Source organism: Apteryx rowi, unplaced genomic scaffold (assembly GCF_003343035.1).
Source record: "Apteryx rowi isolate R43461 unplaced genomic scaffold, aptRow1 scaffold_223, whole genome shotgun sequence".
NCBI lineage: Eukaryota > Metazoa > Chordata > Aves > Apterygiformes > Apterygidae > Apteryx > Apteryx rowi.
In genome coordinates, this window is record NW_020448564.1 from 1021186 (window position 1) to 1036563 (window position 15378).

Sequence of the window (15378 nt, forward strand, 5' to 3'; positions counted from 1 at the left end):
GCAACGGCCGCGGGGCCGGCGCAGGGCGGGCGAGCCCGCCCCGGGGTTCGCTCGAACGCTCGCCAACCGCCACGGGGCCGCCCCGGCACCGCCCCTCCCCCGTGCTCGGCCGGGGCGGGGCGCTAACCAGGAGCCGAGGCGCCAGGCGCGCCCGAGGCGGGGTGCGGCCGGCGGGAGCCGCTCTCGCCTCCCTCCCCGCAACGGCCGCGGGGCCGGCGCAGGGCGGGCGAGAGCTCCCTGGAGGCCCCCGCGCGGGTACAACGAGGGCTTCAACTAGAAACGCCCGTGAGCCTCGGGGGGCTGGAACGGCCGGAGCGCGTCAAGCTGCTCAGTGAAGAAGGAAGGCACATAACGGCCAGGCACCAGTGCTGGCAGCGTAGCAGGGGGCTGCTGACAATAGATACTTGGGGGTTGCAGTGGCGGAAGCCATCCCTCCTTGGAAGTGCTACCGGCATCAACAGAACTATTTATAGTCAAACTAGGCTGCTTGTTAACACAGAAAGGGTGGGGAGACAGCTTGAGAAAGCATTGTGAGGAGAATTTTATCACTTAGAAATAAATAAGAGCAAGCAGGTGAAAAATCCAGTAATGGAAACCCTAAGCACGCAAAAGCAGTCAGATTGGAAAACAGAGCTGATGTGCTTTTTATGTGTCTAGTTTTGTACATCAGAGTTTCTCTGCACCAATTAGAACTGTTTCATGGAAGCTTAAAATAATTGCTGTAACTTTAAGAAAAACTACAGAATTAGGGTAGGTATTGGGAATACTGAGGAAATGCATTGTTCCTTCCTGTGAAACTACAATAATACCTTTTCTCTCCACCACCAGCCTCCCTTTCCAAAACATCTAACATTAGTATTTAATTACTGAAAGACAATATTTCCTTTCACATTCTTTTCCACTTTGTCGAGCTTCAGACCTTTTCCTTCCTAATTTTCAGGCTATGTCTACAAGTCCAGTATCATCTAAAAGARCATTTTTTCAAGTTAATCATTTCCTTACTCCATGTAAGGAGTCCATGTGGACTGATCATGCTTGCTGCTTTTTTTGTTGTTTGCTCCTTTCCCTTACTCCTAAGCCCTTTCTTCCTTCTGCCCCTCCCTATTTCTGTATTTCATTTCTCAGTTTATGGTTTCTCCACCCTGGAACACTGTCCCTTTTATCCTTCTTTTCCTGATACAACACAGCACTCAAGACTAAAAGCCTGTCCACCACCTACAGAGATTGCAGCCATAGCATATTATTACAGAGCATCTCTAAGCTTGTCACTCACTATGCTGGCTTGGGATGGACAGAGCAATGCTACAAAGACTGGACTAGACACTGACAGCTGGCTAAAGGACAGGGCAGCTTGGGCTCACAGTGTTTAGTAAATGCACACTGTGACAGGACTAAGCTATTGAATATGCAGTTTGGAAAACTGCTAATGAGAATCCCATAGCATCCTCTTTTTATGTAGAAGAGGTTCTGCAGGATAGGGAAGACCAGAGGAAATAAAATGGAGCATGCCACAGTTTGTAAAATCAGTTAGGATGATAACACTGTCTGTTCCCATCCCATTTTTCTCCCCATTCTCATGTCATATAGTGGTTTCCAGATAGCTTCAAGCTTTGCCTATGTCAACAATGCTTCCCCTCTGCTTCAAAAAAATATAACTGAAGATAGGAATGAAAATTATCCTTAGTTTTGTATCGTTACTCCCAGTTTCTTTTTTTTCCTCTTCTGTTATTCCATCTTCCTCTTTCATTCTCCCTTTACAAACAGAAAAGAACTTCATAACTTTTTCTCTGTGTTTGCAGTTCTTAGTTCTTCAACCACAACTCTCCAACTGCCCTCTGCTTGAACTGCAAGAGCTCCTAGCACTTACACCTGCAGTAGGAACCACCGTATCACTGTCTAAACAAGGACAGGACAGTTAACGCACGTGCTTCCCAAGAGTTTCAGTACCACACAGCTGGATACGCTGCTTCCATCTTGGAAGACATTCTTTCATCAGGTGGTCTAATAATGTTTCCCTTTTGTGAGGAAAATCCCATGGTCCTCTTGGTGTGGTGGGGTTGGGGGCTATAAAGAAAGAATGCGAGTCTGCCCCAGGCAAATGTTTTAGTTTGAGAAAAACATTCTTCCAGTGAAATGCTCTAACATCCCTGTGCTCAGAAGTCAAGAGATGCTGACACTGGCAAGCTGAGAGGCCACAGCTGTCATTTCTTGTATGCAAGGTTTACACCCCAGGTAGTCCCAATAAAATGATTTTTTTTGTAAGATTTTCCCCCTCCTGCCTCCATGCAAAAGACTCAGACCTTAATTTAGAATTAAGGTGTACACACTTCACTGGCTACCTCCTGTCACAAGAGCTGCCAGGAGCAGCAAGTTCTGCAAACACAGGGCAAAAGTCATGCTAAGTCAGATGCTATGACCACTTAGCACAAGCAAGGTAATTACACACACTTTTAGAAGAAACTGCTCAAGCAGGACATGAGCTCACTTCCRTTACTGCTGTTCTTTGTGATTCTGTCCGTAGTTGTGCTGGGGGAAGTTTCCATTAAGAACCAATTTATACTATAGATTGGATATCCATTGTAAATATAAATCCATTCTATAGTATGATTCTATTTAGCAGTATTTTTAATAGAAAACTAGGTCCTGTATTTATTGCAAAACAGAACATCAACAGGTAACCAAATGATTTCACTATTCCAAAACCAACTGAACTTATTTTGGGACATACAGACCTAGTGAATTTATTCAAGGAAAACAATGGACACAGTTCAGATAATTAAAGTTGAACAAGACAAATCAATGTATTCTGTAGGGAACAACTGAAGCCTACCTATGAAAAGTTTCACGAAGACACGTCCTTGGGCTTTCACAGAAACACGGCAAATCCAACCACACTCCAGGCAAACACATAACACACGGAAATGGAGCATAGTGAAGGACAGAAAGACCAAGTTGGCTCCTTTTCCTCATTCAAATTCCTCCATTCTACCAGAAAGCCTAGAAGAAATGAACCAAGTTAAACAACTACAAACACATTCTCTATATGTGAACTGAATCTTAACATTTGCCTAATTCATTCTCCCTTTATCACTGCACACACAATGCCATCCATGTTTGTATTGCTTCTGCATTATCAGATTGCTATACAAGAAGGTAACAGATTTTGAGCATAAATAATAGTTTTAATCTTGACAGATTTTCTTTGGCCTACCCACAGCTCTTTTGGCTTCTGATTCAAGACAAAGAATGAGGACGTTATTAATGACACAGGGTCAAATCTACTGCCTCTGCACCATATCTTACCTTAACAAATAATGGATGAATGCTGAACTTTAAACCTATTTTACCCTGCTACTCTCCTTGTTCTAACACTAAAACAATTTACAAAAAAAATAGAAATGTATGCCTCCTTTTTTGCTCAGAAATTACTGACAATTCATTAGAATGGAAACATGTTAAGAAAGATTTAATTACTTCTTTGAAAAGGACTTTTTGAACCTGTTGCAAAACTTACTTTCAGGAAAGGCTGATGAACTGGATCAAACTGGCAATGCATCATGGATTAAAGCCATTACATCTGAACAAGTGAGACTACAAGTGCTGACAACTGGAATTCATTAGTGTGGTTTGATCATACAAATGTGGCAAGAGCAGGCTTAACTGTAAGGCCATGAGAAGACCAACCTATTCCAGAAGAAAGCACTGTAATAATAAACATATTTAAATGTTCATTTCTTAAAAAAAAACAAAAACAAAAACTTGTTTTGCCTGTTGCATTACTGAACAGATTTTGACTGATCTGGAATGCTGCTGAGTTTTCTCTGCACACTTAATTTAGGCCCAGTGACATATCAGAGAAACTGAAACACTTTTTCAGCTTACACTACTTGCATTTGCCATTATTAAATTATATTTCCCATCATGCTGCTTGTTCAATAGCCATATTACTTCAGCCCCAAAACTCTTAAGCCTTGAGTTTTATGTAGACTAGATAATTGTCAAACACAAATTTTGCTCCCTTGGTGCCTTTCTTTCCCAAACACTTGATAAATGCCCAACATCTGTTCTAATATCCACCTTTGTGGTCTTCTGTTTTTTCTTCCTAAAAGGCCAATAATCTATATTATTTTGATTTCTTCTAGTTTATATTTTTCCTTTATAGCCTCTTGTGGGAAAGTTTCTCAAAATGCTTTCTGAAGACTTATTTTTGTCAAGCATTTTTCCTTTATTTTGGAGTAACACTCAGAAAAGCTAGAAAACATTTTCTTTTAGAAGAATTGTCTTTATTTTTCCTCATAAACTATGTTATCAATAATCCTTTTTTTCCAGTCAGATTTTTTTTTTTTCCTATTCTGAAGTAGGAAAGCACAGATCACATTGGGAACTTTTGTTTTTCAGATGAGGACTGGACAATAATGGCTAACTTTCAGTATAAAAATTTTCTCTAATGAGAGGCAGTGCATTTGACAGCAACTCAGCCACTTCACTCTGTTTAATACCCTGATATTTTTCCATCTAGTTCTTGCTCTCTTAATAACTTGTTCCTTTGCCCACTCTAAAAAGTAATTTTATTACTTTAAATACTGCAGTGGTTATAAGCTGACTGCTCTGATTTTCTACCATATTTTTCTGACTGCAAAATGTGAACTAACTCATTTCTAGAAACTCTTATTCTCTCAAGAAAGAACATTATGGTTCAGAAACTACAGGTTTTAATAATGGCATGCTTTTTCCTATTAACTGATGGAGATCTCACCTCCTTGTTATTTACTATACAGTTCACAAATACCATATCTTTTCTTTCTGAATGCATTTGTTCTATGCAAATCATACTTACTATCTGACTACTTCAGCAGCTGTATTTACGGATGAAATTCTAASATAAACTGCCATCCCCAGTTTTATGATCTCTTTCACGCTTATTTACAGAAATAATTAAGAAATTCATATTCTTGTAGCCACTGAAATGTTTGTATATTAAAAGAACCTAGTGTTTTATTTTTTAATAAGTTAAGGTACTTAAATATGTGCAACCRCAATGCTGCCAAAACTGCCATCCACTTATTTAAAAAAGAGTCGTAACACATTATCCAAATATGTTTATTGACAAGCAGATTTCAAGCTCGTCTGAGATCATCCATCTAGAATATACATTTCAAAAGCATGTTTGTACATCAAAGACAAGTACAGTAATAACATTACATTAGCAAGATCATAAGTTAACATCTTGATTTGGTTAGTCCTCAAGATTCAGATTTATAGGAAAGTCCTGGGTACATATTTACATTCAATAGGAGCTCCCGTCAGTGGAGGAGAAGGAAGCTTTGTCTCACATAAGATTTCTGTTTGGGAGGACTATACTAAGAGATTGCAACTTAACCTAAGCTCTGGTTCACAACATGACTCAACTAATCTTAGCCCAAGCAAAGCCACCTGAAGTTTTTCATTGCTCTGTACCATGGATCAAAGAGCCACAATCTGACCTGCTCCCTTTTTTTTTTTTTAATCACCTCAAAACTGTTATTGCTTCTCCTGTATTTACATTTGCCTGTATCACATTCCTACGACTTGTCCTATAATACTCAATGCATCCAGTCTCTGCATCCAGTTGGAAGTTGCCATTTTTATACTATTTCAGCTCTTTGGTAATCCAGAATCAATTTTTTTGTTATGATACTGCCCTCACTCCCTATGAAGTAAGGTCAAGGCCCACCTCCACAAAGCTGTTTGAGGTCTGAGAGATACCTTTCTCTTGTCATCAGAAGAAAATACTGCTACCATTTTCCTAGTGAATTACCCACCTACTTGAGGATACCAGTTCACTTCTATACTGACACCAGCCACTATCAGACTGCTCTGCAGCCCATGAAAGGAAACCCTATAGCCTCTACCACTACACCAGCACCAGCAACTTGCCATACAACCCTGAAAGCGCTCCGATATCCCTCAGCCTAGATACCTAGATAGCCTAGGGATTTCAGACAAGGCTCTAAACACTTCCAATGAGGATCCCCAGGAAAGTACATGCCAAAGCTGACCTGACTCCAACTCAGCCGGCTTAGGTCTGCGACCTCTTGTCCCTTTGTGTCAAGGATTCTGTTCAGACAGCAGCAGCCACAAGCTCCCATAATACTGTYTACTTCTACATCTCACAGGAGAGAGAGACATACAGACATATACAGGACTTGGGTTTGGACAGGCTTTATGCAAAGGTCTTGAAGGTAACATACAAGAAAAATGAAAATACATGTTTTAAACTGCAGCTTGTTGCAGATGGCCAGTAGTAGCATCTGTTTCTACCACACAGTTTCATCTTTACAGGCTTTCTAACACTCATTTATTGACCCATTCTGCCTCTGGCCTATCATTGCTTAGTCCAGTCTTGTCCCACCAGCCTCCATTTAACTTTGAGACAGTCTGGCTTCTGCCCATCTGTTTATTAGCTTCCAACATAAGACAAACCAAGCCACTTTGATAAATGGCTTTTACTCACAGCCCAGCACTTAAGTAAGAGAAAGTTTAAGTTTCCAAAAAAAATACTAAGTTATGAGACAGGCACCAAGCCTTGAATTCTCCATAGTACAGCTTAGTAGGGCTCACTGTGAAGTAGTACTCTCTGAGAAGTAGCATCTGACCTGGCATTTCCTATAATCACTTGGAGCAGCAGTTGAACCAGACAGGAAGATGGCTCACTCAAACTCACACAAAGCAACAGGGCTACCACCCTTTACTACCAGTAAACTTAAGCTGCAGTTGACATTATCATAACCTCTAGCACAACAGGTCACCTCATCTATGGCATAGGATAGGCCAAACAGTGCATTGCATAACCTGCCTCAAATGACAGAAAAGCACATCTGAACATGATGCAGACCCTCAGATGTCACGCTATGTCACCTGAGCCATTCATACACACTGGCAGCTCAAGTGCTTTTGGAGTCAAATCATCAGCTAAATTGATCATTGCCACTGTACTTTTACAGATAATCCCTACTGTGTACTGCAATGGAAGCACATGATCTGAAGGAGCTGCCAGTACATATTTGGAGCAAACACTGAACAGAACAGTAACTTCCTCATAATAGCTACTTATATCCTACATTAGGAACTGTTACCATCTTTGCTGCTCTCCAGTGCAATTATACTTTCCATGCTTGCGCTTCTGTTCAAATCAGTTTAGCTGCTTAGATGTCCACACAGCAGCTTGGAGAAATGAGAGGTCTGAAGATCTCTTCAATTAACTTAATGGATAGCAATAAAAACATTCCCCCCCCCCCCCAAAAAAAACTACCACACACCAAAAGGAGTCACAGGATGTGCATTCCTGCAGAGTCACAAGAATTCATCTAGATGGCTAAAACTAACACCAAAATTAAGGGAGAATTTTTTTTTTTTTTTTTTTTTTTTTTTTTGAGTCAGTCAACCCTGAACAAGTGCGACTGATACATATGCAAGCAGGCAGGACACAAAGATGACTATACTAGACAGAGGTAGCTTCCTACTTTTGACCAGTCACATATAGACAGACACTAAGAGCTAAGACGGAGTAACAGGAAAGCATAGGGAATGAATCTATATTAAGGATACTCTAATTTATGCACAGCACATACAGACCAGCCTGAATGAAGCAAAGTGGAGTTTCAACCTATACTGAGGGGTGACCTACTTCAAGTTTAAGCATCTCCTTACAGGAACTGGAGATCAAAATGTGATCAAAAACCAGGTACAAAGCAACACTTGATCATAACTTGAGTTCGTTTTGTCATGAAGACAAGCCCTTAAGCATTTAGTTCTGATTTAAATCACAAGTCTTATATACAGTTTAAAGTATTCCCACATGAATGATTTAGCTTAAACAGAGTAGGTTTTACCAGAAAGTTACACAAACCCAAGAAGTTTTAATTTCAAAACCATACTTTATTTTTAAAGGCTCCTAGAAGTATTCAGAACTATATTTCTTAAGCAAAAAGATTCACATTTCATTCTGCAGGGTTATCAGTATGACAAAAAAGCATTTGGGGATTTATTTTTTGYACTTCTTGAGTTCCTATACCAATCCAGATTGAATTAAGAACAGTAACATCAATTATGGCTTAAGATACAGAATTACAAAAGAATAACACAGAAATGTTGAGACTTAAGTGGTAAACAGCTAATTATAATTTCTCCATAGAAGGGTAACGTTTTAGCTAAGACAAACAGAAGCAACAATTGTCTTTATCGGTAGTCACAAATTCATTGAACATAATCAGCAGACACGCTGTTTCAAGGATACCCATGCTGTTAATTCACAAGAGTTAGAAGTATGTTTGTCTGCTCCCATTACTTCACCTTTTCCTCTGTAYCACAATGAATTGAAGTATGAAACCAGGACAACGGCTTTTTTTTTTTTTTTTTTAAAGAAAGGGATACAAAAAAGATGGAAGACTACAGTATGCAGTGAAGGAGGAGTCATCATCTCTAAACAGACAGCAGGATTTAAAAAAAAAAAAAAATTTGGCCAAGGAATCTGTAAGCATGTTAAGGACTCAAACCCATTCAGAACCCAGAGCTGCAATTTTGTTGGGCACTCTCCCCTTAACTGCTTTATAACTCTGCATTTACATGTTCTGGATGGCTTGCATTCATCAGGACAGAGGTAGTGATAGGAACAAGATTCCCTTCCCTAAAATTTCCAAATAGATGAAACTTGGTAAGCACAGCCCCAAGGAAAACTGAGTGCAACCAGYTGAGGACCTGTCAACCAAGAAAGGATAAGAGCGCAAATACAGACAGTAAGCTGCTCTTCCATACCCAGCTTGATAAATAAAACGTTACGTAAAGGTGTTGGACAAGAATTGAGCAAGCAACAAAACCTCTGTGGCATCTGCAATATGTATTTCATGCCAGGTTGTGCAAAGGCTAGGACAGCACCTTTGCTGCACAGTTGTGGTAATCAAAATATGAATTATTTGCAGTACTGCCAGAAGTTCCAGTGTATAACTAGCTAGCATGGTTATAGCAATAATTTTTTTTTAATAGCTATATAAAGTCAGTCACCCATTTAGAAAAATAAGGACTTGTATTTGCAGACAATTCCTTTATCCAGTTAACTCTTCACACTTCTCACCTTTGCTATTTATAACAAGATCAACTATTCTGTCCTAAGTGTGTAAGACAGACTTMATCTGTTAAAGTTCCTTCCTCTTTGCTCACTGAGAATAATAATAAAAAAACAAAAAACAAAAAACCATAAGAGATTGTATCTTACACCCCAAGAATATTACAATTTCTTACAAGAGTCTTCATTCAAAGGAAACTGTCTTTAATACTTATAATAAGTTTGCAAACTCTTAGGCAAGGAGGGATGGTTGAAAGTGTATGTTATTTGAATATAATTTGAGTGCTATAAACCAATCATTACTAAGTTCAACACATGGGGCTATAGAGCAATTCTCTTTAGAACACCCCACTTCTCTTCTTAAGATGATCAGAGGTAAAATGGTTTGTTTTATTGCAACACTGGTTAGCCAAATCAATCCTTCCCATTCAGATATGATTTTTAAGAACCAGGGATTTTATGGTTTACTGCCAAATTTGGCAGACAATTTACTGATGAGATTCATGACCTTGGGGTTATTCTGGTACTTGGACATATTTGCTGGGTTCTGGGCAACATCTTGGAACGCAACCATAACTTCTGGATCCTGCAGGACAAAAAAAAAAGGGGGGGGGGGCAAAAAATTAGTGCATTTATAAAGCAAATTTACAAAAGTTAGTGGTCATGTGGTTCCAACATGAGTCTAGTCTTGCTCAGTAGTTAACATGTCAAGACTAGATAAGAGTTTTAGATAAGAGGTCTCTAAAGAAATCCAAAGACATAGTGCATCCTGTTAACATTTTCTCAGCAAACACCTGAGTCACTACCGAACTTGCTATACTAATAGCGCTATGTGTGAGAAGGGGATAAGTTGATAATTCTTCTTCCCCAAAACAGCAGCTGAACTTGTCCACACTATTAGATTACTTCTATTCTAGCATCTTTAAATGCATTCTGGGGGAGGAGGCAGGAGCTCTGTGTGCAGCACTCATGACAGGATAGCCCTCCACCAAGCAAGGGCTGCTAATCACCCCTTTCACYCCTTTTGCTTCCAGCAGCAAAAACTTTAATTTGCTGGTCTGTGAGCGGACGAAGTGGCAATATTTGGCTTTTTAAAAACGTATCTGATTCTCAGGCAACAATTCCCTCTGGGAAAAAATTTCTCCTCTGGGAAATCACAACTCAAAGAGAACCTTGCACCTCTCATTACACTACTGTGCCATGGCTGACAAATACATTCACATAAACACTAAAGACAGTGGTCAAAAGAATATCAGCTTTATCTTCCCTATTTAGTGTGAGAAATAGTAACACTTTCTTCTGTACTGCTAGTACACCTTTGGCCTCCATTGAATTAGAATTGTTGGGGTTTTTTTAAACCCCTTTTACATGATTGTTTTGAATTATGTTTTTTAATAAATAATCTGTATAGACTGGTTGTACATCTCATCCTGTAAAAATGTTTCCATTATAAGCAACTTGTGCATAAAAGATTCAAGCTTTAACTCAGCTAAAATGTAAGCAGCTTAGTACGTCCAGTACAAGTCATCTGGATTAGCTGTAGTTTTTGTTTGCTGTTCCTTCTAGCATATTTAAATAGTTTCAGTGGCAGATACAATCTTCCCTAGACTTCTATCCCACCGCTCCCACAGATGCATTCTTTGGAAACATCAAAAACCACCTGGTGTCCTCAGAGCTGTCTGCGCTACAACACCACCCTGTATCTATTCTAGCATCAGACACAGCCAAAAGCTGTTTAACAAGTCTAATCCAAGACTGCGTTTGGTAGGTGTACTCCACTGAAATCACCCTTATGATTTAGTCATGTTATATACATGTTGGGAATGAAAGACTCAAGTCTTATCTTTTGTTAGAAGCATTTACAAGTGGTTTTGCTCCCCCACAAAGGGAGATCTGCAAAGTCTATGAAAATTAGAATGCTGAAGTTCAGAAAGTAGGCACTAGATTTATCTTCGCCACTTTACAGGATTCCTGTGCAAAGAAAAAAGAAAACTTCCACAAATCCAAACCTCTCAAATTTCTGCTTTCAAAACTGGGCCTATAACTATAAAGAGTCATTTTGCTAAATCTGTGTTTCCACCTATACATGAATTCAGAATACAAAGCAGAATAAGCTCAGTCACTGGATCTTAAGTGTCAAAGCACACCTAAATTTAATGTTAAGTCTCCAATTCCATGCTAGATGTTTTACTCCTTATGAATGGACTGCAAGTAAGTTATTCTGTACTTGTGTAACTTTTCCTGAAAGTCCTCAACCGTAAACTTTGTTTATAAAAAATTTAAACTATAACTGATACACATATAATCAAGGTTTCTGACTCATGAACAATACTTTCAGAATAAAATTTGAGATTTTTAAGGCTACCATAACAGTTAATCTACTGAAATATCAACATTTAACAGGGAAATGGGACCATTCTATAAACAGTATTAGTCAAACATTCAGAGTTTTCTAATGCTCTAGTCTTTAGTTGCAAAGGATGAAAAATACTTTTAAGAGAAAATAGTTATCACTATTCTTTTTTCTAATGTATGCATTTCTGTGGAAGCCTGCATCCAACATGTGACTACATGGCAAATAAGTAATCCATATGGTCATCTTATGTGTCACTCCTGTTGAAAAGGATTTATATTTAACCCATGAGTGCTCTCCAAAACACAAATGTCATGTCATATCCAGAGAAAGCAGTTGCACATGCTAGATAAAGTATTACAGAACCCTCCAGACAGCCAGAATAGTGAAATAAGAGAAATATTACCCTCTCCCCCAAAGATACTGATCTCAGCAAATTCTTCTGAGACTAAAACAGTTAGGGAGAGGCTGGCTAAAATAAGATGCATTAGAAGTTATCACAAAAGATTACAGCTACTACTGCTAAGAAGCCTTGAAAAGAAATATACCAACAGGTTTACCACTTTTGAGTCTTTTGCACATAAAAGACTAGCATCAGCCATGATTTGACAAAGAAAAAAATATGTACCCTGAAGATGACAAAATCTTCAGATAATGGAATGAAAAATTTTTGTCAAGAGGAAGCTTTTATACCAGTTTGCAGAGATTCTTATCTATATGCCAATGATAAGCAGCAACTTTTATCAATTTATCCATAGGTAGCCTGCTTCTGCAGGTGACAAGCTAAAGGCAACAGCGAAACCACTTTAATTTAGTCCATGTTCAGGCATGCACAGTTTTAAGGTTTACCAGGTTTGTAACAAACTTGGGCATATTTCAATGTTAGCTCATGGAGAAGCCTCAAAGATGAGCAGACGATAGTCTACTAGCTGACTAGAGACTGGGAAAAAGGCCTTTACTCTCAACATAACTCCAGTTTCAGCAGTAACTCCCTCACTGTGAAGGGACTCCACACAAGTGTCAGTTAAAATAATGCCTTAAGATTAACTATTTGGGAGAGACTTGTGTGAATCGGTGTCTTCACACTTTTCTGTAACACCTCACAGTTAACCTCTGTGCTAACAGCCGCCAGCTACCATTTTCCTTCAATATATTCTGTAGTCGCACAGAGCAGAAGCAAGCCAAGCAGCAACAACTACTAATGCCTTTTAAGGTCAGAGCTTACACTCTGATACAGAATACCAGACTATAGTCAGTTGGACATTTTAGGAAAAGAAGGTAGTGCAAATATAGGTGACATGCTGAATAGATTATGGCTAGGTTTAAAGTTTGGACAAAAAGAGGTCAACAAGAGACCCGAGACTTCATCAAAAGGTTAAGAAAATACCGTCACCACATGATCTTGCAACAGAGTACTACAGTATTTTGGTGTACATATCATCAGCATGCAATGCAGCTCAAAGGCATTTTGCAAGCACTTAACATTTAACTGCACTTCAAAGAACTGTTTTCAGCAACTGTCATTTCAAACTCCTATATTACAGTTTAAGTTAGCCAGGTAATGAATACAAGTTCCCTTTTTTTTTTTGGATGGTTTGGATTAAAGTGACCATTACAGAATGTAGCAGCCTAAGTAAAGGCGTTATTTCCAAATACCAGCAAACATTAAGAAAAGTCAGGTACTTTTATATGGAAAATGTTGCATTTTTCACAATTTGAGGGCATATCAAGTAATGGTCCCTTGCTACACTTTTATTTAGAAGGGGATCATAACTGTATATGCAACACATCTATTCGATGACCTTGGAATATCACGAAACTAGTTTAACCAGAGGAATCCAGAAAAAGTGACAAGACACTTTTATACTTGACCATATTAGTATGTAAATATAACTACATAGCTCAGATTTTGTCTGGCCCACCTGTCTATAAAACTGATGTTGTCAGATATGCTCCACTGTAAACTGCTGGAATACTGTTCTTGTGTAAAACTAGTTACAACACTGAGCAAATTCAACAATTAATCAAGCCCACCAGGGGAGTGAGCTTTCTGAACATGAATTTTGAAAATACTAAATGTGGAAATAATACAACACTAGTTTGCCTTTGGCAAAAATCAAGCACTCAGTTCTCTAAAGAGAGGCAATTCTCATGTCAACACAATTGTATTATATTGTGCTGCAATAATATTAACTCTCATTCTTCGTTTCTGCCTAATTATCTCACTACAATTTCTGCGCATTCAAAAAGCAGCAAGTCAATTAATACTCTGTAGAAGACACCACCCAACAGACTCAACATGCCAAAAAGCTCAAGGACTCTATTGTATGCAAGTACAGTGTTGGGGGGGAACCTTTAATTAAGGTCCTGTCAATTTGAAAAATAGCTAGCATTGATTTCAGACAGTCTGGTGCCACACACAAGGAGAGAATTTCACAACAGAAATAAGCAAGCACTCTGTTGCTGTCAAAAAGGTCACATCTTCCTTCCTTCCCTTAGCTCATGGGCACCGTTTTTCCCTCATTCTCAACACTTAGCTTTGATTTTATCAAATCCTCACCTGCATGGCCGCAAGGACTTCTGGGTCACTGAGAATCTCATTGAGACCTGGCATACCTGCCATTCCTGGCATACCTCCAGGCATAGCCCCAGGAAATCCACCTGCAAATCCAAGACAGCAAGAATACACAATGGAAAAGGTTTAATTCATCTAACCATGAGCTCATGCAGAGAGAGCAAGACATATGGCTTTAGAGGTGTGATAAAGGAATATCTTCCACAAGGCTACGGCTGCTCCACTAAATGGAAAGCAGGGGTTTCACCTGCTCTTTCAATGAAGGTCTGCATCTCATTTAATCTGTATTTTTAATCTGCGGAGAGGCTTATAACAAGTGTCAGATTCTAGCACTTTGCATAGAGATAGTTATTTTCTGGTTAACTTAACAAACCAGCTGCATGGGGTGAACAACTTGGGGAAAAAGCAGATCAGTAGTATGTCTCAGGCACGTTCCACATTGGGAGGAATTTTAGGTTTGAAAAACGGTACCAAAGGGGGAAACCAAAACAACTCTAAAGCAAAATGCTTAAGGTTCCAGTTTTGAATATTTAATCAGCATATACTCAGGTTGTGCTGAGCAGGGTGAATATAGTTTCTCTCCATTTGCTTCTCTTGACAAACTGATTTTGTTGGAACATGCACCCAGCTTACCCCACCTATGTCTCAGTCTTCAAGAGCACTAGCACTTATTTTTAGGTACAGTAAGTTAGAGAGAATCAAGAATATCATGGAAGGCCTTGCTTTCAATGAAACTGTTCAAGAACAGTTCTCTGAAGAATAGCGGTTACAGCTTTTTTATAGGGTTGACTGCACCACCTCCTTTGAGGAACTATTCTGTTCAACATAGCTTGCTAAACAGCACAGATTTCCTTAACATTCAATCCAAGTTTTCTACTTTAATACTATTGTTCTTAAGCAGAAACAGTTCAAGCCATCCTGGGTAATTTAGAAAACATTTTTATATAAATTTTTCATCATGCATTATTAAGCAAACACTGCATCTTTGTTTTCTCAGACCTGAATCCTTTCATTCCATTGATCATCATTACTGAATTCAGCATGAATCACATTTAAGAGAAAAAAATCCCATCCCACTTCCCGCTACTACGTAAAAAGAGCCACCTGTAGAAAAGCTCTAAGCTTTACACATTTTTCTCTCAGCCTTGTGTATAGATTGTGGTGATAATAAAAAAGGCCAGCTCCCTATGGGAAGACCAGTCACCTCCACCTCAGCTAGCAGTGCTTAAAAATGAAATACCTGGGAAGCCACCTGGGAAACCACCAAACTGAGCTCCTCCTGCCTGTCGTCTTGCTTCTTCCTCCTGTAGACAAAAGCACATCATTCCAGAGAAAGTAACAGAATTGCAG

General features: G+C 39.2%; 1 protein-coding gene across 11 annotated transcripts in view; it reads right to left on the reverse strand.

Moving 5' to 3' along the window:
- Nucleotides 1-15378, reverse strand: part of LOC112965728 (peroxisomal membrane protein PMP34) — a 54132-nt gene that overhangs the window by 21958 nt on the left and 16796 nt on the right. For 9 of the 11 annotated variants that reach the window (XM_026065021.1, XM_026065018.1, XM_026065013.1 and 6 more), the window contains 3 exons: nucleotides 15269-15332; nucleotides 14014-14114; nucleotides 9609-9686 (listed from right to left, as the gene is read on the reverse strand). In XM_026065021.1, the coding sequence (XP_025920806.1) occupies nucleotides 9609-9686; nucleotides 14014-14114; nucleotides 15269-15332 (243 nt within the window). Of the gene's footprint in view, nucleotides 1-2830; nucleotides 2998-9608; nucleotides 9687-14013; nucleotides 14115-15268; nucleotides 15333-15378 lie in introns of those variants that run through there. The other 2 variants (XM_026065012.1, XM_026065024.1) reach the window with 2 other exon arrangements.